The 25,445-nt window shown below is 40.5% G+C and overlaps 1 protein-coding gene across 1 annotated transcript; it reads left to right on the top strand.

Moving 5' to 3' along the window:
* The first annotated feature begins 234 nt into the window (after positions 1 to 234).
* hspa9 (heat shock protein 9) lies at positions 235 to 23,513 on the top strand. Its single transcript, XM_061787414.1, has 17 exons — positions 235 to 340; positions 426 to 524; positions 2,559 to 2,617; positions 2,888 to 2,975; positions 6,133 to 6,314; positions 6,385 to 6,509; positions 6,596 to 6,669; positions 8,385 to 8,491; positions 11,045 to 11,207; positions 11,291 to 11,383; positions 12,761 to 12,970; positions 15,571 to 15,798; positions 15,877 to 16,099; positions 16,338 to 16,432; positions 20,388 to 20,480; positions 21,761 to 21,901; positions 22,597 to 23,513. The coding sequence occupies exons 2-17, from the start codon at positions 444 to 446 to the stop codon at positions 22,669 to 22,671; spliced, it is 2,037 nt and encodes a 678-aa protein (XP_061643398.1). The 5' UTR covers positions 235 to 340; positions 426 to 443; the 3' UTR covers positions 22,672 to 23,513.
* Positions 23,514 to 25,445: the final 1,932 nt, after the last annotated feature.

Here is a 25,445-nt window from a genome sequence, read left to right as displayed (position 1 = left end):
GTTACATTATGACCTTCACATTCCCACTAGTGTAGGTGCCCAGTTCTAATCGCGATCACAAAACCACCCAAAATGTATGAAATAATTTTCAAATTTATATTCATAACATGAATAAAACATTTAAAATACATATGTTGTGCAATATATAATTAAGTTTATTTAAAAAAAGGCTATGGTTCTTTTATATTGTGAAAATATAGTCAGGCATGACATTTACTGCCTATTTTAGGGGTCCTTCAGTTTTGTATGGTGTAACATGTGTTGGATAATTCCAGAAGAAGCGTCGCACTTCTTTAGCCTCTCTGCTCACGTTACCTGCCGGTAGTGGGACTGCGCCTCGGTACTAACATTAAAAGGCAGCGAATATCGAATATTTGTCAATATTATTCACTGTTTGACGGTTCAACTTGTTTTATTACATTTAGTTAGCCGAGCTGTCAAAAATGTTGAGCGTTGCCAGAAACGTTTCAAGGACTCTGGCGACAAGAAATTGCGCACGCAATGTGTCTTCTCTGCTAACCAAGGTGAGCTTCTCACACACAAACGTCAATCTTCTCTGTTAATTGCGAAGTTGGCGAAGGCCACTGCGAGTTTTTTTAAGTTATGTTTTAGTATGTTAGCGTTCAGCTCGTGACTTTTAAAGACGGCAGTTGTCATTTGGCTGCCAGTTAGCAATTTGGTCGCTATTAGGGATGTTCTACTTATTTTCAGACTGATACCTGCGTGAGTGTTTACTGTAGAGTACTCACTGATACCGTTGCTGTCTAAGGATACCACTAGTACTTTTGATACATGACAATTCTCCAATGTGTCAAACTGCTGCAGTGTAGAATCAGCTACTTAGTATCAGTGGTTGGTTGGTAATTTTACAACTACTCACCTCTACTACTGAAATACAGTGGTATATATTTATAAATTATTCCTATACGTTAAAAAACGATTTTGTTTAGACCAAAATTTGATAGACTGTCGGCGCCATGTTTAGCGTGCGCAAAGAATTCTGGGATGACGTAGAATGGATTTTGTAAAATTGTTACATTGCTGCTCTCTGCGGAGCTAAGCTAGCCACTTGCGAACAATTTATCGTCAGTGAAAAGAGTTAAAAATGCCATACTGCGCTTTGGGATGCAATTTCCAATCAGGATGGATTTAAAAAAAGGAGGAAAACATTCATAGCTCTCCCAAAAATATCAAGTTTAGGAAACGGTGGGAGGATGTGGCTGGAAGAGTTGAGCTGCCAAAAGATCCGTGGTTGTTCGAAGCCTTTGATAGCCCTTTGAGAGGCTAAAGCAATGGCGGCCTATTTTGAAATTAGGATTTGTAAAAATACATAAATCTGGAATTGATTATTTAAAGTTGTATGTTATTATGTTACTCAAGTCGAAAGAGATCATATATACCAAACATGTCATTGAAAACGGAGTTCACTTGAAGGCCAGTCAAGTTCCCGAACTCATCCATGTCTTTATGGACCTTGCTTTGTGCATTGGTGGACAGGCATGTTCGAAATAGAAGAACTGTTCCCACATAATTGGGAGCATGGAATTGTCCAAAATTCTGTCTCCTTAGTTACAGTGAACGGAGCGCTGAAGGATTGACTTTTGGACAATTTATTTCTCCCAACTTTGTGGGAACAGTTTGGGGATGGCCACTTTTTCCAACAGGACTGTGCACCATTCCGAAAAGCAAGGTCCATACTGACATGGATTACAGACTTTGGTGTGGATAAGCTTGACTGGCCTGCACAGAGTCCTTACCTCAACCTGATAAAACACCTTTTGGATGAATTAGAGTGCAGACTGAGAGCCAGGCCTGAGAGCCACAAATATGCTTCTCGAAGAGTGGTCACAAAATTCCTATACACACTCTTAAACCTTGTGGAAAACCTTTTCAGATGGCAGGAAATATATACAGTAATTAATGTATCCACTTTTTGTGACATTTTTGTTTGTTGGTGTGCTGTGAGATTTTTCAATTGTAAAATATGTGCCGTGGCTCCATAAAGGTTGCAAATCACTGCTCTAGTCAGTCTACACCAGTTCAGGGTGTACCCTGCCTCCTGCCCGATGATAGCTGGGATAGGCTCCAGCACACCTGCGACCCTAGTGTGGAGAAGCGGCTCAGAAAATGGATGGATGGATTTTGTAATATGGAATGTTAGAAAAGGCTTGACTATTACTCAAACATTGAACAATAATCAACAACAGTACGTATAAGGAAAAAAACCGACCCATTTTAGATCTTATTCGATCCTATACTGTTTTTTTTATATATTTTTTAAATTTTTATTTATTTCTATTTTTTTTGCTGATATTGTACCGATTTCCGATCTCAAAGATCGGATCGGGACACCCTAATTTCGTTTTAAAAGTATGTTTTGTGATTCTTTCACATACCGGTAGAGGTGGCCTTCTTTACTGCTTAGGTGTGGTACTTCTACTTGAGAATCGCTGCTGTAGTGTATGCAGTGATGTCAAGATTTGTTGTGTCACATTTGTACCCGAGCTTTAAATCGGCCCAGCCTTGGTCCTGGAAACTACATTGTGGTCTCTCCACAGGCTCACAGGAATGGCCCCCAATCTGATGCTCTCCGAGCCCTGTCCAGAAGAGACTATGCGTAAGTATATTTAAAATACTGTTTAATGCGAATGTTTATCACTGCTCTGAATATAATTAAGTCCAAACTAAATCAAAAGTCATCATATGCAAGTACGTTGATATAACTGCTTCAAACAATGAATGAGAGGCTATGTTGCCTTGTTTGACTTGGATTTGTTTTGAGTAACTGGTAGTGGGACATGTTAGAAAGAGCTTTCAGTTGGAGGGTGGTGGAGGGAGATTGTCATTGCAATATGGTCCATTATTAACAAGAGACGTCTTTTTCCAGGTCCGAAGCCATCAAGGGGGCAGTCATTGGAATTGACCTGGGAACCACAAACTCTTGTGTTGCCGTCATGGAGGGTAAACAAGCAAAGGTGATACCTTATGTCCATTGAAAAATAATCCACTTTACTTTTGCACACTTACCTTTTACATTGTACAACTGCAATTCCAAAGAAGTTGGGACGTTGTGTTAAACATAAATAAAAACCCTGTCCCAGCTTTTTTGGAACGTGTTGCAGCCATAAAATTCTAAGTGAATGATTTGGTAAAAAGAATAAAGTTTATCAGTTTGAACATTAAATATATTGTCTTTGTAGTGTATTCAATTAAATATAGGTTGAACATGATTTGCAAATCATTGTATTCTCTTTTTAACGTCCCAACTTAATTGGAATTGGGTTTGTAGTTCAATGTAACAATACAAATATTATAAAAAGTATAAAGGGTGTTTTGGTCCGTTTGAGCATACCGTATATATCTGCAGAAATAATTATCATATTTCTATCTGGTTCATAAGTGATTATCCAATCTTCAGTTGTTAATTTTTATAAGGTTACTTTTGATAAAGATTTTAAAGCTCAACTAAATCTTCGTTTTTCATTTAAAGGGCACAACGTGAGCGACCTCTAATCTGCCTTCATTCTTTAGTCCTGTTAAGTGATATACGCTGCTAATTTAACAAATTTGTTACCATGTTAATCGTATTCCAAACATTCTGCTCTTGTTGATTTCAGTTGAAACTGTTGATTTCAGTTGAAACTGCTCTTGTTGATTTCAGTTGGTTTTCTACAATGTGTGAGGAGCATCGTTGTAGACTTGCTCCAAATGGAAAGTGTCTTGAGATAACTTGTAAATTGGAACTGTAATTTATCGTGTATAATGCACATTCCACCCCCCCCCCCCAAATTTGTCAAACGTTAAGTGTGCATTACACATGGGTATAGGGGAAAATGAAAAAAAGTTCACATTTTATAAATGTATGTCGTCATCTAGAGGTTATGAAAAAGCTTTACACTTTCATTCTAATATGCCACCGCCAACCTAAAGGTTATGAAAAATGTGTACACCTTCATTCTAATAAGCCACCACCAACTAGAGGTTATGAAAAAGGTGTAGCCTACACTTTCATTCCATTATGACGGGTACGTATGACTGCGTATATGTACAGTTGTGCTCATAAGTTTATATACCCTGGCAGAATTTGTGAAAGGTTTTTTTTTTTTTTTTTTTTTTTTGTAGATGCGAGTGATAACTGAACAACAACCATCATTTATTTCTTTGTTTTGTTAAATGATCATGCTTTTCTGAAATGCTTGACAGTTTCATTTGAATCCCATTGAAATAAAATTAAATGTCTAATCAAACACGAGCCCAACTGCTTGTTTTCTCATTTACTAAATAAAAGTGGGACTGTGAATTTTAAAATAAGAGCAAGTAAATAAGTATTACGTGTTCAAATAAAGAGAATAATTCTTTGAAAGAAACTAACAAAATGCAGCTACGTCATGTTTTGGTCATATGGGTAGAAGCAAAATCATGCATTGTAAAAATGTACTATACAATTATTTTCCATAATTTTGAGGTCAACTTTGGAGGTGCGTATTATACATGGGTGCACATACATGAGAAATTACGGTATATTAATGAAAGAGATTTATACTTGAATGCATAGCATCCAGATGCAGTTTGTGAATATGAGTGGCAGTCAAGAAATAATAACAATAAAATTTGTTTAACCTACTAATAATAATAAAAAAATCTGAAATTTTTAGTTTGTAGTTTTAAATACGTTTGATTTATTTAAATATATATTAACCCTGGCCTCTTCCTGTCAGCCAGTTTGGAAATCACATCATTGTTGGATTTCTGCCAGAAGCAGAGTGCTGTGATTGAATCTCTTGCTTTGGAAGTGGAGCCACCACTAAACTTTTTTTTTTTAATTTTTTTTTTTTATTTTTTTTTTTCAATTTGTATTTTAATGACATTTTGGAACCAACACCAAGCTCTAAGGGATCATCCCTTGTCCCGACCGGTAGGGGGCCCACCTGGCCCCCTTTTTTAAAATTTTAAAATTGTATTTTATTTTTTTAAATCCCAACTTTTAAAGATAACAAACATGAACTTGAAACATTCCCAACTAATGTTTCAAGGAAATCAGAGGTAGATGTTATTTTATCCTTGTATATAGCTAATCGTCATGGAGCGCAAAAGTCGGTGGTAGCTCCAGCTTCTCTCTGAGAAGAGACTCCACAAAAGTGGCAACGGACACTTCCGCACCTCTTTAACACCATGAATACGTACATTGTCCCGTGTTGCTCGTTGTTGCACTGAACAAGCTATGTTCCCACAATGCGCCTTTCTGCATCATCAATTCTGACATTAGCTTTTTGGATTTCGTCCCTTATGTCATTCAGGGTTTCCTTGCAGCACTCCTTTCTCCTGTAGAACCGTCTCCAACTCAGACTTTTTATCAGCCACTCGTGATATTTCATGGGAATCTGGTGTGAGATCTGTAGCCTCTGCATCCTGTGTAGCGCCTGTTAGCTTAACTTGTTCCTCGTCTTCGTCCGCATTAAAACCAGCCGTGCAAGTTGACTTTCACTTTTCCTCTTGTCATCATTAAGTTCCCCACTATTCTCTATCTTTTTTTGCCTCAGTGTTTGGTCATAAGTCATCTTATCGTCGGGAAGTATGTTTTACACTGCCGCCATATTCAGGGTCCAACCGGAAGTCCACCACTAAACATTGTTGCAAAATGTGTATGGGAAAGCTGCAATAGGCTACAGCACACCCAAAAAGTGGGTGTCCAGAAACATAGGTGAAGAACAAGAGTCTGCTTTGAGTGACTTATGTGTAAAGGAAAGGATCCCCATCTTCACCCCATCTGGCACTATCAAGACGATCACCTTTTTGGACCTTTTAAAAGGAAGAGTCTGCACTTCTCTGATGACGAACATGTCAAGCAAGCTGTTTAAAAAAAATAATAATAAAAAAATAAAGGTTAAAAGCGCACCCTACTGAATTTTACTTGGCTGGCATACATCCCCTTGTTCATTGATGGACAGTTAGTGTTGAGAAAAAGATGACATTGGAAAGTAGCGATGAAATCCCCCATTTTGGTCTTTTTCTCTGTGTATATTGCCTTTCTATTGCAATAAATACAACTAGAGAGAAATTGGCCTCATTACTTTTTGTCTGCCCCAGAACGATGCACATAAAACAATACAGTAATTTGTCCTTGCTTCACAGGTGCTGGAGAATGCCGAGGGAGCCAGGACAACTCCTTCTGTCATTGCTTTCACCGCAGAGGGCGAACGCCTGGTTGGCATGCCTGCTAAACGCCAGGCTGTCACCAATCCTCAAAATACATTGTACGCCACAAAGAGACTCATTGGCCGCCGCTTTGATGACGCCGAAGTCCAGAAAGACTTGTGAGTGGGGCTATGCGAATGTGTGATTGTTAGATTCATTTTACCTAACAGAATTGTTTTCCATCAACAGGAAGAATGTGCCCTACAAGATTGTGCGTGCTTCTAATGGGGATGCTTGGGTGGAGGCTCAAGGAAAAATGTACTCACCCAGCCAGGCTGGGGCCTTCGTCCTGATGAAGATGAAGGAGACTGCCGGTAATGACCATTCCTCTCATGGTTTGTTGTACACAGACAGACAGACAAGACGCCTTTTGATTTGTTGATTTTTGTTTTTGTTGCAGAGAACTACTTGGGAACTAAAGTAAAGAATGCTGTCATCACAGTACCAGCTTACTTCAATGACTCTCAGAGACAGGTACGCACACAGTTGCACTCAAACTTGCTCTGATACTGTTATATATATACAGTGGGTACGGAAATTATTCAGACCCCCTTAAATTTTTCACTTTATATTGCAGCCATTTGCTAAAATTACCCCCCCCAATTAATGTGCACACAGTACCCTATATAAACAGAAGAAAACGGAATTTGTGAAATATTTGCAGATTTGTTTCAGAAAAACTGAACAATCAGACAGCCATAAGTATTCAGACCCTTTTGCTGTGACATATATATATTTAACTCTGGTGCTGTCCATTTCTTCTGATCATACTTGAGATGGTTCTACACATTTATTGGAGTCCAGCTGTTTGATTATACTGATTGGACTTGATTAGGAAAGCCACACACCTGTCTATATAAGACCTTACAGCTCAGTGCATGTCAGAGCAAATGAGAATCATGAGGTCAAAGGAACTGCCTGAAGAGCTCAGAGACAGAATTATGGCAAGGCACAGATCTGGCCAAGGTTACAAAAAGAAATCTGCTGCACGTAATGTTCCTAAAAGCACAGTGGCCTCCATAATCCTGAAATGGAAGACGTTTGGGATGACCAGAACCCTTCCTAGAGCTGGGCGTACAGCCAAACTGAGCAGTCGGGAGAGAAGAGCCTTGGTGAGAGAGGAAAAGAAGAACCCAAAGGTCACTGTGGCTGAGCTCCAGAGATGCAATCGGGAGAAAATTCTAGAAAGTCAATCATCACTACAGCCCTACCTACACCAGTCGGGGCTTTATGGCAGAGTGGTCCGACGGAGGCCTCCCCTCTGTGTAAGACACATGACAGCCTGCTTGGAGCTTGCTAAAAAAACACCTGAAGGACTCCAAGATGGTGAGAAATAAGATTATCTGGTCTGATGAGACCAAGATAGAACCTTTTGGCCTTAATTCTAAGGTGTGTGTGTGTGTGTGTGTGTGTGTGTGGAGAAAACCAGGCACTGCTCATCACCTCTCCAATACATTCCCAACAGTGATACATGGTGGTGGCAGCATCATGCTGTGGGAGTGTTTTTTAGCTGCAGGGACAGGACAACTGGTTGCAATTGAAGGAAAGATGAATGCAGCCAAGTACAGGGATATCCTGGACGAAAATCTCCTCCAGTGGGCTCGGGACCTCAGACTGGGCCGAAGGTTCACCTTCCAGCAAGACAATGACCTGAAGCACACAGCTAAAATAACAGAGTGGCTTCAGAACAACTCTGTGACTGTTCTTGAATGGCCCTGACTTAAACCCAATAGAGCATCTCTGGAGAGACCTGAAAATGGCTGTCCACCAACATTCACCATCCAACCTGATACAACTGGATAGGATCTGCAAGGAGGCGGAGGATCCCCAAATCCAGGTGTGAAAAACGTTTTGCATCATTCCCAAAAAGACTCATGGCTGTATTAGCGCAAAAGGGGGCTTCTACTAAATACTGAGCAAAGGATCTGAATACTTATGGCTGTGTGACATTTCAGTTTTTCTTTTTTAATAACTCTGCAAAAATGTCAATTCCGTTTTTTCCTGTCAATATTGGGTGTTCTGTGTACATTAATGAGGGGAAAAAATGAACTTAAATGATTTTAGCAAATGGCTGCAATATAACAACTGAAAAATTGAAGGGGGTCTGAATATTTTCCGTACCCACTGCATACTTGAAGCTAATGTCTTTCTTTACCTTACTTAGACAGCATGTCTTAATGTGAATTCAGGCTACCAAAGATGCTGGTCAGATTGCTGGCTTGAATGTCCTGCGTGTGATCAATGAGCCTACAGCGGCAGCGCTGGCCTATGGCTTGGACAAAACCCAGGACAAGATGTGAGTAGATATTATTCTGAACTAGAAGTCAAACAGAAAATGAAAACAATTCAGTTTGGTATGGAGTCGAGTAGGCATGTTCGATAACCAAGTTTTTTTTCTGACCGATACCAGTTTGAATATTCACTCTTGATTCCTCACCGATACTAAGCACAGGTACCACTTGTGCATTTGGTAATATAATTTAAATGAACATAAGGACAGGTAAATGTGGACCTTTCTTTCCGATGCACATGAGGATTCGACTTTGTCAAACCGCCACAGTATAGCGCCAACTAATAAGGATTTCGTTTGATGTGCGTCCTGCATCTGAGACGCACAAAAATTTGCAGGGACGCAAAAAGGTACAAATCCTGTCTTAATGCTTTTGTTTTTTTGTTTTTTATTCAAATTTGGCAGGCCTTATGACATTCTTTGGGCCTCTTTAGTGGGTTAATGACTCAATACATACCGGTATGTGCCATATGTTTTATTTATAGATCAGATGACAAAGGGGTCAGTTAAAATTCATATTTGCATTGTTTATATGTTATGTAATACATGCACGTAACGTCCAGCAAGTTTTCAACCATAGTTTAGCTACAAATTTGTTTTTTTATGACTCATATTGAGTCCTCCCTGAACATACCCGCAGCTCAAGACATCAGGGTGTGGTTACTCTATCCACCGCAAGGGCTACCAGAAGTGACGTTGCAATTGACAAACACAGCGCCCTACACACTATACGCAATGGCGAGTAACGTTTAGAATATGAGGAGGAGGAGGGTTTCTACGTACAGGAGCACCCAACTGACCTTGTTGAACAGAGTTTGGAATGCTAGCTAGGCACCCATAGCTGACCACGTTTCTTCCCCTGTCGAGTGACTTTCACTATCCACTGGTCACGTATTCCATCTTCACTTGGAAAGCCCAAAAAAAAAACCTTGCCGCTGCCTGAACCATTTGTACAACAAAATGCCACACAATAAACCATCGTGACATCGTTAAATCATATGACAACAAATATACAAGGACGGGAACAACAGCATGAACAATAGCACAGAACGCCGAATGAACAGGATGTTTGGCTTGTGTGACGTCACAGCGCCGGAAGGAGACTAAGACCGGAAGGCATGGGATGCAAAAAAGCAGAATGTGTATTCTAAATCATATTTATCGATTTAACTGCTGTATATCTACCATATAATCACTTCGAAATGGCAGATGTGGTTTGTAAAGGGGTTCTAGAGTTATCAAGAAAACATTTTAAATCTTTGTCCTCTGACCTTTAAGTGCAGACGGCGACCGCGCTGACGTCACTGCGGCTGTCCCACGCGTAGTTTGTAGTTATACTCGAGCGTAACACATGCACGCTGTTTTGAAAGTGTGCCGCAGTTCTCCTCCAAGTTGGGGGTGTCGCTACGGCTGGTATTGGATAGGACACCACAGGGTGGAGTTTCCTCTGCATTTTTCTGACGTTTCCGGTAGCCGTTTTTAATTTCCTTTCAGTAACAAGGATCAAAGCAACAACAATGGCGACCGCGACAGAACTAATGGACCTAGCTGACCAGATGATACGTTTAATTATGCTGCAAACTCGATTGAGAAGGCAGCGACATAGATGGTATGTAGAACCAATTGGCACGCTGGTACGTCATCACAGCATGTGACTAAAACGGACCAATCATGAGAGATGAGCTCTGCGGCGTTCGACGCGCAGCAACTAGTTTTGTCGGGTGCGCAGCAAGCTATGCAGAGGTGCTGCGCGGGGCAATTCGTTGGTCACGTGGTGCAATGCGGGCGTTGTCGGCCGCGCGACTGCGGGAGTAAAGAGGCCTTTACTGTGACACACCACCTCTCCGCCAACATGGTAAGAGGTCCAACTTCAAAATAAAAGCTTCATAAATTACTACATTGGACATCAATGTGATTTCAGGCTTATTAAAAAAAAAAAAAACTTATTTCTTTTTAGCTTAATAAAGCCATAACTATGCGTTCGCCCCCTGGTGGCTGGCTAACTAGGTTGCAGGCACTGCTGCAAATGAAACACTTCCTATGTAGCTGTGCCGGCATTTTAAATGTAAAAAAAAAAAAAATCACCGACAATAAGGCTCATTTAATCGTGGCAGCCAAAATCGCAATTGCGATTAAAATTTTAATAATTGTGCAGCTCTATAATGTTATATCAGTGGCATCATAAAACAACGATCTATCGTTTATCGTGATAGTTTTTGGGAAAATATATCATCCTAAAAATGTAGCAGGCTGAAACAATATATTGAGAGAGCGCAAGAGCAATGTCTAGCATAAAAATACTGCACAAAAAAAAATCTGCAATATCGTGGGACCGTGAAGCAACAACTGTCATATAGTGGACGCTTACTATATTTTTTATTTTTTTTCTCCCCTATCGGTGACTGGTATTGGCAGCCTTCGTTAGTAACAGATACCTTGAAACCAGGTATCTGCCTGATACCTGGTATCGACCGTCCGTAATAAAATGCTTCTAATGTTGAGACTGCTTTTTCTGCTGGAATTGAACTTCGCCGTAAAGCTAGCTCATCTCTTTTCCAGTATTGCCGTGTACGATCTCGGTGGAGGTACATTTGATATCTCCATCTTAGAGATACAGAAGGGAGTTTTTGAGGTGAAGTCCACCAACGGCGACACCATCCTTGGAGGCGAGGACTTTGACCTGCCACTACTCAAACACATTGTCAAGGAATTTAAGAGAGAGGTGATTAATCAGAAGCAGTCAATACCGCGTCTTCATGGTTTGAATTTCCCGTTGTTTATCTACATGTTGTGTTGCCACCTCAGTCTGGTGTGGATCTGATGAAAGACAGCATGGCCCTCCAAAGAGTCCGAGAGGCTGCCGAGAAGGCCAAGTGTGAGCTGTCGTCTTCGCTGCAGGTACACACTTCATCCTCGAGATGAGAGGAGAGAGTAGAAGCAATGGTGTAAGTGAATGAAATGAGCTGCAAAACAACGAAACAATTTGGAGCTCTTGGAACGAGAAGTTTTAAAGGCAAGGGCATGCCTATTGCAAGGTTTGCTGTGGTAATTTCAACTCGACACACCAAAGGCAAAGCACATGCTTTGAAATGGTTAATGCAAATTGGAGATGCCGTTTTTTTTTTAACAGCCTAATGTCCTTTCTCTAAAGGATTAAGACGTGATAATTTCTTTATACTGTAACCTAACCCTTGGAATTGAATGTACAGTGTTCCCAATGCATTTGGTTCGTAATAAAAGTGATTACGGTACAGTGGAACCTCGATAAAACGGACGCAATTACAACATATATCGGGGGGGGAAAAAGGACCGTCAAGACTGAACAAGGTGTCCAAAAACACATCGGCAGTTAAGATGCCGTTGACAAAGTCTGTTAGTTCCAGAATTGGCCGCTGTGGTTTACTGACGCTGGCGCGATGCAGGCAGATAATGGGACTGATGTATTTCCAGGTTACAGATATACAGTAATACTAGCTACTCCCATGACTGTGGCGGCCATGTTGAATGTGGGGCATTGATGTGACGGCCATGTGATGATGGTTATGCTTATTGTCTATTGTACATAAAGCATAGAGAGAGTGGCATGGCTGCGGCGTTAACTCTGAGGAGTACAAAAGTCTTTGGAGTCTGGAACATGCTATTTTTGGTACAGTAAGTTATTTTTTTATCAAGCCATTCACCTTTGGAAACAGATTTGGAACTAGGAACCACACAAAGTCCTCATGGCTCAAGTGACTCTCCTTTGATTAGTACTGTACATCAATGGCACCATGACCAACCACACCGGGATGGTAAATTTGGATAAAATGTGAAACTTTCAAACACTTTCAAACTTTTTAAACATTTATTTACAATAACTTTGTACTGTACTTGGTGTATTAGGCCATGAAAAAAACTACCAAACAATTTTTTGCTGTACAATAATATGGGCACATATTGCCAAGGGGAAAAAAAAGTGCTTCAATGTAACAGACAATCAATCGGCTATATTTGATGACCCCCGCCCCGATGAGTCCGTTCTATCAAGGTTCCACTGTATAGGGATTTTGAGCTTACATTTTTAAACATTATTCTGATCATACCTGTAAATGGCAACTTTTCTTAAACAGTTATTCTGCTATCAATTTTAAATTTCATTCATAATTAACTTGTCTTGATATTCTTTTGACATATATTCTTTTGAAATTTGATAGCACCAGTTAGTCACTCTCGTAATGTCACTGTTAGTTTTGTAGTTGGGCTGCTTTGTACTTGATTGTGTGCTCTCGCTTGTAGACCGACATCAATCTCCCCTACCTGACCATGGATGCGTCCGGCCCCAAACATCTCAACATGAAGGTGACCCGTGCTCAGTTCGAAGGCCTCGTGGTCGACTTGATCCGTCGCACGATGGCTCCCTGTCAGAAGGCCATGCAAGACGCAGAGGTGTCCAAGGGTGACATTGGAGAGGTGCTTCTGGTTGGAGGCATGTCACGTATGCCCAAGGTACATAGCAATATGTTTTCTGGACTTCAAGGATTTGTCTGGCCTAATCAGACGCCTTAATATTTGCCGTTTTGAGCTCATAATAGGCCATTTACGTGAATCATCTAGATCAGATGAGTTTTTCCTGGCGGGGGGTCGCGGGTCACCGCCATAGGCTGTTTCGTACTCCTTGAACCCTGGGCGCTAAATCCATTCCACACATCCACACACGCGTAATTTCAGAATATTCTTCCGCGGCAGACTAATATGTGAGCGCATCGGCCTGAGGTTGCACATGTGCGCTCGGGACCTGCTTTGGATAAGTCACAGGAGTTGACAAGACCAGAAAAAACACTTCCGCCGCTTCTGCTGTTAAGAAATAACATTACTTTTACTTTGTTACAATGATCTAATTGTTGCTCGCTACTCGTGTTTACATTTAGACAGAGGTGTATAGATGAGCCAAATATTGTACTCGAGTAAGAGTACTGTTATTTTAGAATAATATGACTCAAGTAAAAATAAAAAGTAGTCATCCAAATATTTACTTGAGTAAGTACTTGAGTAATATTTATATACTATATATATATATATATATATATATATATATTTATTTATCTGAGTAAGAAACTACTCAATGAAAAAAACTACTCTAGTATCTTGAGTAACTTGAATTTTTAAAATGTATTTGTATTTATTTTTTCAAATCAGAGCATGAACATCAAATAAAAGTAAAAAAATAATCTTGCCACAATTTAAATTTTGAACTGCCCAAAAACCAACAACACATGCGTTGGGCCATACAGAAATGTTACTTGCTTTATTCAGTTAAATGACTTAACGAAGAAGCTGTTTGCTGACCAGACTTAGTGATTGTGTGTGCGACACCATAAAACAGGGCTAATGTTGCCATATTCACTGCCAAAACAGCAATAAAAACATCTGCAACTTACCGCAAGGTGTTTCAAGGTAGAAGTGGGCTGAAATATTCAAGTTTAGGCAGTGACAAATCTATGCTGCATGTTAAAGCTGTTGTTTTTGGAGTCTGTAAAGTAAACCCACTCGCACGGCTGTTCCCCCCCCCAAAATTTGTCATTTTGGTTGGCTTGCGAAGGCTACGTCCTCGGTCATGTGACTGCCTTATCGTCTGATTAGTGAATTGGAGTCAAATGACATTACTGATCAGTCGAAGATGTAGTCTAAAAATAGACGCGCGCGCAAGAATGGATAACTAAAAGTAGTGATTGGCATGTCGAGCGTTGTTACGGAGTAAAAATATTGATCCTTCTTCACATAAATACTCAAGTAAAAGTAAAGTACGTTGTATTTAAAGTACTCAAAGTACATTTTATCGAAAATGTTACTTGAGTAAATGAAGTGCGTTACTACCCACCTCTGCATTGAGACAAACAAAAACAACAGCTTTCATGTAGTATTTGTCTGGCACTGTCTGCCCAACCGTGGATATTTCAGCTCACTTAGAACTTGAGAAAACACCTTGCAGTAAATTGCACGTTTTGTTGTAGTTTTGGCTGTGCATACATGCACTCACACAGCAACATCAGAATTTGCACATTCACATTTTATTTTGTTTTTATGTTTATGCTGTGTGTACTGTTTACTCAGTACTTAAGTAATTATTTCACTGTGTACTTTTTAGTAATTTTTTGGAAAACCTTTTACTTTTACTTGAGTCACATTATTGTCAAGTAACGATACTCTTTGCTGAGTACAATACTTGGCTGCTCTGCCCACCTCTGGAGCAGACATCCTCTCTTGCTACTCTTTTTACAACATTTTTGCTCATCAGATCAGCCAGTGTTGTATTTGTTGCACTGGTCTTGTATTTTCGCATTGAGGTGCTACGGGTCATGGCCCTGGTTGTGGTCCCAGCGGAACCGCGAAGCACACGTAACATTGGCGACAAGAGCTGATCCGCTAGTACATCTCGTATTAATGAGGAAACTTAGTTTACATCTCGTATTGAGGAAAATTAGTTTACAGATGTTAATGTTAAATGTATTAAGTGACAGAGCTATGTTAGGGATTGTCACACCACAGAATGAACACATTTTAAAATTCAGAAATGGCCAATGAAAACAGAAAAATACTGTACTTTATTTTCCTGGCGGATGCATTTGCAATTAGCCTCTGAAGTTGGTAATAGTGAAAAATGAAGTGAAACAGATTTTAGTCAATTCTTTTCCAGAATGAGAGTGCTTAAAGAGGAGGATGCTATTCATGTGAAGCAGGCATCACGTGCAGGTGGAGATGGGCCTGGCTCAAGTTGGAGGCCAAAACAAAAAAGCAAAGAAACGACCGAAATTTAATTTTAATCTTAAATTTGTACATCAACATGTACTTGAGCGGTGTAAATGTTTTTCTGCGTGAAGTAGATGTTTATATTGCCTTATTGTACTCTTCAGAAAAATCAAAACAATTCTCTGTGGGGGCCCGGGTAATCCTCCTACAATGTTGTTTGTCCCCTTTTTAATGCCTTTGGTGTTTGCATGTCTGGGCGTAGACTGACTGCTATATCTGTGCACCTAAATGCTCTGTATTGACAGAGGTGCTTGGTATTGATCCCTTACCGCACCAACACAGTCTCCCTTATCGTTTAGGTACAGCAAACTGTCCAGGACTTGTTTGGCCGTGCGCCCAGCAAATCTGTCAACCCGGACGAGGCTGTTGCCATAGGAGCAGCCATCCAAGGTGGCGTCCTAGCAGGAGATGTGACGGATGTGCTGCTTTTGGATGTGACACCACTGTCACTGGGAATTGAGACTCTGGGTGGGGTTTTCACCAAACTTATTAACCGGAACACAACCATTCCCACCAAGAAGAGCCAGGTACAGACATTGAGAAGAACTAAATGGACATATTACAAGTTTAGCCTGTTAATCTTAAATTAACCTGCTCCCCCTCAGGTTTTCTCCACAGCAGCAGACGGACAGACTCAAGTGGAGATCAAAGTGTGTCAGGGTGAGAGGGAGATGGCGGCAGACAACAAGGTGCTAGGTCAGTTTACTTTGGTGGGACTCCCCCCCGCGCCCCGTGGTGTTCCCCAAATTGAAGTCACCTTTGACATTGATGCCAATGGTATCGTCCACGTGTCAGCCAAGGACAAAGGGACAGGCCGGGAACAACAGAGTGAGTTATTTTCCTCCATGTACACACTCTCTAATTGAGACTTTTCACACCAAATATTTGCCACAATTTGTGGAATAATCAACACATTTAGAATTCAGATTTAAATTTTAAGCGCTTCTATTAGGTTGTCGGATACTGGTTTTAACATTTGAGGGAAGTCTGCATTGAAGTTCCTTTTGTTGTTTAAAAATGTTATTTTGAAACGTAATCTCTGTTGCTTGTGTTCATTTGTCTGCAGTTGTTATCCAGTCATCAGGAGGTCTTAGTAAAGATGACATTGAGAACATGGTCAAGAACGCTGAGAAGTATGCAGAGGAAGACAGGAGGAGAAAGGTGAAGGGTTCTTCATATGCTGAAGGAATGGAGGCGTGTGTGATGTATTTAGCTTGAACCGACCAGAGGTCATCACAAGCATCTTTTGGGGCAGCATATTATGTTCAGTCATTTCATTTTGCAAAATACATTTTTAATGCAGTCAATATGAAGTAAATTTTAATCCATGTTGCACACAATGACTGATACATCTAAAACTAATGCATATTTTTTTAAACTTGTCCGTTTTTCTTAGGACTACTTAAAGGTGCCCTTCCATCAGAATCCTTTTTTTTCTACTGTTTTATGCATAACTTAGGCCAAAATGAGTCTGTGACCTGGTCTAAGGTTGACATCTATGCGGTTTGTTGTTTGAATGCAAAAGCCTTTATTTACTAAAACAGCTTGCAAACGACAGGATTCGAAATCGATGACAGTTTGACGTAGTTGTCCAAATTATATTCATATTATACCTGACCACCTCGTGGTCGTTACCCGCCCACTCAGCTCAGCTTAATGGCCGCGTCTAAGCTGCTGCAGAGCCATAAAATACACTCTATAAAGTATAGGTGTTTTATGACAATACTTGGCTGTATTTGTAATTTTTAATGTGGCTGGCTCATGTTCTCTATTAGGGTCCAGTGGTCCAGCGCTTCGTGAATGGTGTTTTATAGTGATTTGTGCACACTTGGGCAGGCACTCAATTGGTTTGCGTTGTGGTGAGCTGACATGCGGCCTTGGTCCTCTTCGGCGGTCGCCGCAGGAACACCGACACGACACCCCGGTCTTGATCAGCAGCGACGAGAGATTCCCCCCCCCCACACACACACACACTCCTGCCGTGCTTTCCGTAGCCACTGTATGAGCACAATTGGTGCCAGAAGCCTCGGTGAATGGTGCTCCTGGGCCTCCGAGGCGGCACCCCGCCACATTCACGCGCTCTCGTCGCCGATTGAGAGGACCGTGGTAGTGTGGAGTCCCATTGCGGGTGTGACGGCCTGGGTGCCCGTTCAGTATATAGGTCATTGTGAGGGCTTGGCAACTAATCGAAATTTTATTGTGATTTTGGCTTTTAATGATCATGAAAACATTATAATTGAAGAAAAGAAATTGTGCGGCATTGTTTATGCAAGTTCCTGCGTTGTAAACGCACCCTGAATGCACCCTGTTGTGCTTTTAAATCAATGAGTAATCTTGTTTATTAATCGTGAAAGTTTTTCCATAATCGCCCAGCCCTAGTTCACGGGTGTAATTGTTGCCAGCCGTTGGCTGAAATGTGAGATTGGCCGTGTGGGTGACATGGCAGAGGGGGCTATTTTGAGCTTGTCTTTTGTTCCCATTCGTGTGAATGGCGATGGCCGGACATGGCTACAGGCTTTGCTAGTTCAGCCACCACAGTTGTATTGGAAGTTGCGAATGTATTTAGGTGGTGTTGTATACAACTTTTTTACTTATAGACTGTATTTGAATGCGTTTACAGTGTATAAATACAGTGAGGCAACGATTTAGTCAGCCACCAATTGTGCAAGTTCTCCCACTTAAAAAGATGAGAGAGGCCAGCATCTGACGCTACCACATTGAACAGCTGCTTGGTGCATACGAATTTATTACGCCCCCACTAATCATTGCCTCCATGATAGTGAATAAGCTACACTTCTTACCATGATTCATAGAAATGTGTCACGAAGGGAGGACGAGGTGCTAATTGCTAAGCTATCGTTACATGCATTCGCAAAACATTGAAGTAATTTGGTGATACAGTACACTTGTCTCACAGGTCTGGTTGGAACCGCGTTTTCGCGGCAAGTAACCAACTATGAATAACAAAATAATAATAGGCCAATTAATTCGTGTTTCGATATATAAATATACAATACACATCCACACAGGACGCCGCGTCTGAACTGGAAATTACAGTACGTCACTGCAGACATCAGAACGTGGGCAGGTTAAAAGTATATTATTGTTAATAAATATTTGTCATATAGGATAAGATGACCTTTATTAGTCCCACAATGGGGAAATTTGCATCGTTTCCGCAGCAATTGTGGATATAGGAACTATAAATAGCATGCAAGAGAAGACATGTACAAGTAGTACACTGCACAAAATAGAAACCAAAACTATTCTCCATTCATAAAGGTATTCAATCAATCAATCTGTTATTTGTTAGTTTTGAAAATAGAGTGCTGAGTTTTAATTGAGGTGAAAGCAGTGCACCACCAACACTGTATAGTGGGGATGGGGCGCTGCTGACCTCGACTCGGGATGTTGTGAGTCGGTGGGAAGAATACTTCGAGGACCTTCTCAACTCCATCGACACGCCTTCCCATGAGGAAGCAGAGTCTGGGTTCTCTGAGGTGGGCTCTCCTATCTCAAGCCCCCGTGGGTGGATGAGATTCGCCCGGATGTTGTGGGGCTGTCATGGTTGATACGCCTCTGCAACATCGCATGGACATCGAGGACAGTGCCTCTGCATTGGCAGACTGGGGTGGTGGTCCCCCTTTTAGAAGGGGGACTGGATGGTGTGTTCCAACTACAAGGGATCACACTCCTGAGCCTCCCTGGTAAGGTTTATTCAGGGGTGCTGGAGAGGAAGGTCCATCGGGAAGTCGAATCTCAGATTTAGGAGGAGCAGTGTGGGTTTCGTCCTGGCCGTGGAACAGTGTACCAGCTCTACACCCTCAGCAGGGGAGCTGGAGGAAGTGGTTGGGGAGAGTGAAGTCTGGGCGTCCCTGCTAAAGCTGCTGCCACCGCGACCCGACCTCGGATAAGCGGTGGAAAATGGATGGATTGGATGGATGGATGGATGGAGAGCCAGTGATGCCTAACGCGTTGCAAAGTAATGCGTTACTCCAAAATTCTGCTATTTTGAGCAACGAGCAAAGTAACTCATTACTTTTCCCGAGAAAGTAGTCAGATTTGCAGTTCCTTGTTCATAACAATAGTTAATTTTGAGTAATCTATATTTATCGCCAAGTTCAAATCTATCTTATGACTGGTGACTCGTACAAAGCGATGACGCAGGCGACTCATTACTCGAAGCACAAGGAAGCGATTGGGAGGTGATTTATTATACAAGTACGTACGCACGCACGCGCGCACACAGTTGTTGCCTTCATGGACCACAATCGGAGTCTTTGGAGAAATGTACTGATGATAGTGTGCTTGTTAATGTTTATGTACTTACTTAATTTGGCATGTCAAGTCTGCACTAAGTTGCTGATTTAATGTGGCTTCAACTACACTAATGTTTAAGTTAGTGGTTCTTATTACCAGGTAATGGTTTTGGTGAAGCTCATGCTTTTTTGTACTGTAGATATAGATATGAAGTGATATTCCGGACACTTGGCAGCTGCTGAAAGTAACTAAAAAGTTACTTTTTTCTAACTTGGTTACCTTTGAAATCAAGTAATCAGTAGGCTCAAGTTATCAGTAAAGTAACTAAGTTACTTTTTCAAGGTAACTGTGGAAACACTTGAGATCTGATTAATCTGATTTAATAGATGTTTTCTTTTGTGCGTTACCTGGGTTGAAAACAGAATTGGCAAATGTGAATTAATCCACAGAGAGATATTTTTGGTGGACTGTCGAAATAGTTAGTTGTTCCCGTCCACTTGGCATATTCACACGTGAAGCAGCATTTTATATTTTATTTATTTTAACTACTATAATCTGTAATTAATAAGGTAATGTCTGTACATTCTCACATTATCAATCATCGAGAGAACAGTAATGCTTGCAGGTTTAGTAGACTTTTTTTTTTTTTGCCTTGGGTATCATGGCTGGTATCGGCAGCCTTCATGAGAACCCGGTCCCTTGAAATAGGGCCGGTATCAGCCTGATACCTGGTAATCTGTACTCGTCCATCCCTTGTTTTTACTTTTGATGTTATCCTGAAATGGAAAAGTCGAAAGTCACTTCATCTTCGTATCGATGACTGGTCTGTCTGACCCTATTTCATTGTGTCTACTAGGAGCGTGTGGAGGCTGTAAATATGGCTGAGGGCATTGTTCATGATACAGAGTCAAAGATGGAGGAATTCAAGGACCAGCTTCCTGCTGATGAGGTACATGACATAGTCGGTGTGACGAATATTAGTTTTTTTTTGTAAACACTGCTCACAACTTTCGTCAATCATCTGTGCTTCCCATGTTACCAAGAAACTTGAATAAATACAATGTAAATATTTTCCTGATAATACAAGACGCATGGTAAAAATGTGTTTGTTCCTGACAGTTATCGATAACCGAAAAGGATTATTGGGTTCGAAAGAAATATACTCAGTCATCAAATTACAATAACAGTCATTATTTTATGGTTTCAAAAAAAAAAAAAAAAAAAAAAGTGGTTTCACGAGAATAAATGGGTTTGTTGGTTCAAGTAAAATTATGCAACAATATCACCTGATAAATATGTAGCAGGGACCATTTTAGTTTGTGGGCCACATTCACCCCAATTTGATTTCAAGTGGCCAGTATATTGATGGCTTAAACTGTTAATAACTATTAAAAAATGTTTCCCATTATTTCCGTACAAATTACAACACTAATTAATAAGTACCATCAAATATTGACCTTTATTGATTATCTTGTTGCAAATGTTGGGACAAATCATATGAGCAATCTGAGATTTCAAAACAAAAAATTGCAATTTCGAAAGTATCAGTTTTTTTCAAAGTCTATATCTATAGATCTAAAGCTTAAGTTTTAGAAACTATTTTATATTTATGTAAATTTCCGCATCCATCTGAAAATCTTGACAACCACAACTGACTTCAAACCATGCTAACTGAAAAATGTGCAGTTATCCCCACTACCTTGTAAATGTACACAGCAAAACAAGTAGTGGCAGTGCATGGGCAAAAAAAGGTTTCCACCAAACCCTCTTTTGAACTGAAGTATTGACTGACATTTTGCAATACTCGGTGTCTTGAAATATTTCTACATTAGGTATTCATTGTAACAGAAGTTTACAAAGGCGGCACCACATTTTAAATGAAGTAGGCTTTCTTTGGTCCTGAAACTTGGCATCTTTCAGACTTCGTGTCAAATCCTGAGTAGCAGCCAATTTCAGAATGTCATTTAAGTGGTTGTCCGTGTGACTCCAATGGACAAAGTTAGGACAAATCGTTACTTTTATTGAAAAATAACAGTGAATATGTAGCATTTGAGTGACACTGTTCTTGTAGTTGTCCTACTTTTCTGTGTCCTTGTTTGTTCAGATAAACAGAACAACGCGAGAATAAGCCCCAAAATTTACAGCCATGCAGTATGGGACATCTGGCCATTTGTGAATGACGGCTGACAAATACAGCTTTACAACCTTTGTAACTCCCTCTGCTTGCAGTGTGCCAAGCTGAAGGAAGAGATCACGAAGGTCCGAGATCTTCTGACCAACAAGGATTCAGAAACGGGAGAGAACATCAAGCAGGCAGCAAGCAACCTTCAACAGGCGTCACTCAAGCTCTTTGAAATGGCCTACAAGAAGGTGTGTATAACAGTATCGTTTTCAAATGAAATTACTTTAACTCTTTTCTACACATGTATAATAATTCTGAAGTTGACTGTTGAACTGTACATATTGAAGTGAGAACTGTGGCGGTAATATTTCTTTAGCCTTTGGGGATCCGCCCACTCATAGAAATTCCAGGGACCAACAGCTACACGGCAAGCAGAGAGGGCCATAATGAGAAAAAGCAATGGAAAGACAAAAGGCAGATCCACAATACATTGCATGCACAATATATTTTGTCACTGACATCTGTGACCCACAGGCTGTATGCGTGGACACCCCTGTTTTGAGGTGTTACTGAATGACCACAAAAATATTGTTTTTCAGTGAGTCGTTTTAAGTTACGTTCTACACACACAAGCTTTTCACTAATCGGGAGGGTTGACTGTGAAAGCAATTTCTTTTAAATTCAGGCTGAATTTAATCAAATATTACTTCTATTATTTGTACAATCTTTGCCGTTTGTTTTTAACAAATGCTGTCCTGGTGTAACACAATCAGTTCCTTTGTTGCAAAAATGCATACCAGCAACATTTGAAACCAAAACTGACGAGGAATACCAAAAAAAATTTAACCAAAATTTAAATCACTGTAATAGGAATGTTCTGTCAATGAAACATTCCAGCTAGAGTGCAGATGTGTGTTATGTACTTCTGCTCTTTTTCCTGCAGATGGCGTCAGAGCGCGACAGCAGCTCCGGCTCCAGCTCCAGCTCAGAGAGCGAGAAGAAAGAGGGCCAGCAGTAGACTGTTGCACTGGGTTTTTGTTGTCAGTTTGACAACAGGACTGGAGGGGATGGAAAGGCTGTTGTGAAGCAGGATTATGTATGGATGTATGGATGCATGTATGCGTTTTGATGTGGATATATGCAGGCATTGAACTGAAATTTGGGTAGGTGGGTCACAATTATGTTGCCGTCTTTTGTAATAAAAAAAAAATAAATAAAAAAAAACAGGCCTGGGACTGATTTAACCAAGTGTAGTTTGTAACTGTGATGGGACAAATACTACTATACTGAGTCATTTTCTCGAAACTGATACACTCAACACTTTCAGAGTATGTGGAAAAAAAGATGAGCCTTCTGTTGCAGTATCTCCTTGATCTGTGGCGATGGATCCCGCTGTTGCTGTCCAGCAGAGGGGAAACATTTGTCTGCATTTTAAGAGACCCTCACATTCATTCATCCATAATGTTTAAAATGATTTTGTTTTTGTTTTTATTCATTTATCTAATTGGTTAATTGATTGTAAATAAAATATGAAACATTTTCTTATTAGAATAAACTTCTTGATACAACTATTTCTTTTTACCTCATCTACAAATGATTTGGCCCATCTGTCCATTTAATAAAATAAAAATAAAAAAACATGTCCCTCTATCACAAAAGAATTGGCTCACTCACAGTCTTAATTATATTGAGACAGATCGACAGATACATTTTTGGTTCCAAATGTGATGTGGATGGGATGCAACCCATCGCTACTCCAGGAGAGAATGTCTCTGTAGCTGAGTCGAAATCTTTTTTGTAGACCCACATTTTAGTCTACAAATCAACTACACACACGTAAATAAAACTCTGCTAAAGATGTGTTGAGTATTCAATTATTTACTTGATTAACTGATGTCAATTGGTATTAAAATCTGTGGTCCAATCATGACTGAGCAAAATACGTTTCTTCCCTTTTGTTGTCTGCCAGTTATAAGAAGGGGAGTAAAAACTGGTAACTAATGCCCATCTGTCCTCACACTGCCCATCTGCTAACCTTCTGGCCTTGACATTTTGCTTGACGTCAAAATTTGGCCGAATTCAGAATCTCTTGGAAATGGGCAGAGGTCACATTTAATGGGTTCTCAGAGATCTGAGTATTTTTATACAAGCAATGAAAAAGTCAATTTACCATATGTCATGTATGTGCTTTGTCCTGAGAAAGAGTTCATGTTGTCCTTTGCCTGCCACATAAAAGCATTTATTTTGGGGAGTTGTTGACTTAAATATCACAATCCTTTTGAGGGATAAGGCTTTCCGAATTACAATTTAGGCTGAATGGAAGAGAAGCACGACCATTAATTTTAGTAAATGGTTGTGCTTCTCTTACTTCGCACAATTCCTCAGTAGGTTTAATGATATGTGCTGACTAATCATGACTTGTTGTTATAGCCAATTAGCTCTTTTGTAGATAAGAGCAGTGTTATGTAAGGACAAGAAGATGTTTGCAGTAGCGTTTATTCTGCCTAAAAGTAGTTGGAATGACCGTTAGGATGCACTGAGGTATGAAATGAGATCAGCAAGCTGCTGGTGTGATGCATCACCTTTTGCTACAGTCAGGCACTCAGGAGGACAGCTCAGACAGGTTCAGAGGATTGACAGGCTCCAACATAACCTTAAATCTAGTGCACGTCCCAGTGAACAAGGCTGCCAAGCCGCAAGAGTAGAAATTGGAAATTACATCCATCTATTTTCAATGCTGCTAATTTTGTTCAGGATTATGGAAATCTGTAGCCTATCCCGTCTGACTTTGGGCAAAAAGGAGACTACACCCTGGACTGGTCGCTGTTCAATCACAGGGCACATACAGAACCAGACAGCGTGACACCAGGCACATGTGGTCTAGGGCCCAAATGCAGCACACCGACCCACCAGAGTAGTTGGAAATGACTTCAATGATGTCTTGAATCTCAGCTGTGACAGGTCAAAGCCAGGATACAGAGCAGTCAATTTCACAGTTGCGAAGATGAGGGCTTGAAGATTGGGAATTTGTCTTGGGCCAAACTCACGTAATAATCCGTAATCCACAGATAGCAGATCAGAAATGCTAACATTATTTTCTTACAAACCCCAATTCCAATGAAGTTGGGCTGTTGTGTAAAATGTAAATAAAAACTGAATACAATGACTTGTAAATCCTTTTTAACCTCTATTCAATTGAATTCATGACAAAGACAATATGTTTGTTGTTCAAACTGATGAATATTATTGTTTTATTTATGTATGTATTTATTTTTTTTTGCAAATATCCACTCATTTTGAGTTTGATGCCGGCAACACATTGCAAAAAACATGAGACCAGGGCATGTTTAACCCCTGTATTACATCACCTTTCCTTTTAACAACACTCAATAAGCATTTCAGAACTGAGGTCACTAATTGGTCAGGCTTTGGAGGCGGAATTCTTTCCCATTTTTGCCTGATGTACAACTTCAGTTGCTCAACAGTCTGGGGGTCTCACTTGTCATATATTTTGGGCTACATAATCCGCCACATTTTCAATGGGATAAGGATCTGGGGCCTCATGTACAAAGACTTGCGTGGATTTCCTACTAAAACATGGCGTACGCTCAAATCCAGAAAACGTCGTACGCACAAAAATATTCAGATGTATGAAACTCTCATTCCGATCAACATGGAAATGAGCGCACATGTTGGAGTAGCCGACTCCTCCCTCTCCACGCCCATATTTGAATATGCAAATCACATTTAAATGAACCCTGCACCTGAGATGTGGCCCAAAAAATGCGGAAG

Source organism: Phyllopteryx taeniolatus, chromosome 10, assembly GCF_024500385.1.
Source record: "Phyllopteryx taeniolatus isolate TA_2022b chromosome 10, UOR_Ptae_1.2, whole genome shotgun sequence".
NCBI classification, from domain to species: Eukaryota; Metazoa; Chordata; class Actinopteri; order Syngnathiformes; family Syngnathidae; genus Phyllopteryx; species Phyllopteryx taeniolatus.
This window is presented reverse-complemented; position numbering and strand designations above follow the sequence as displayed.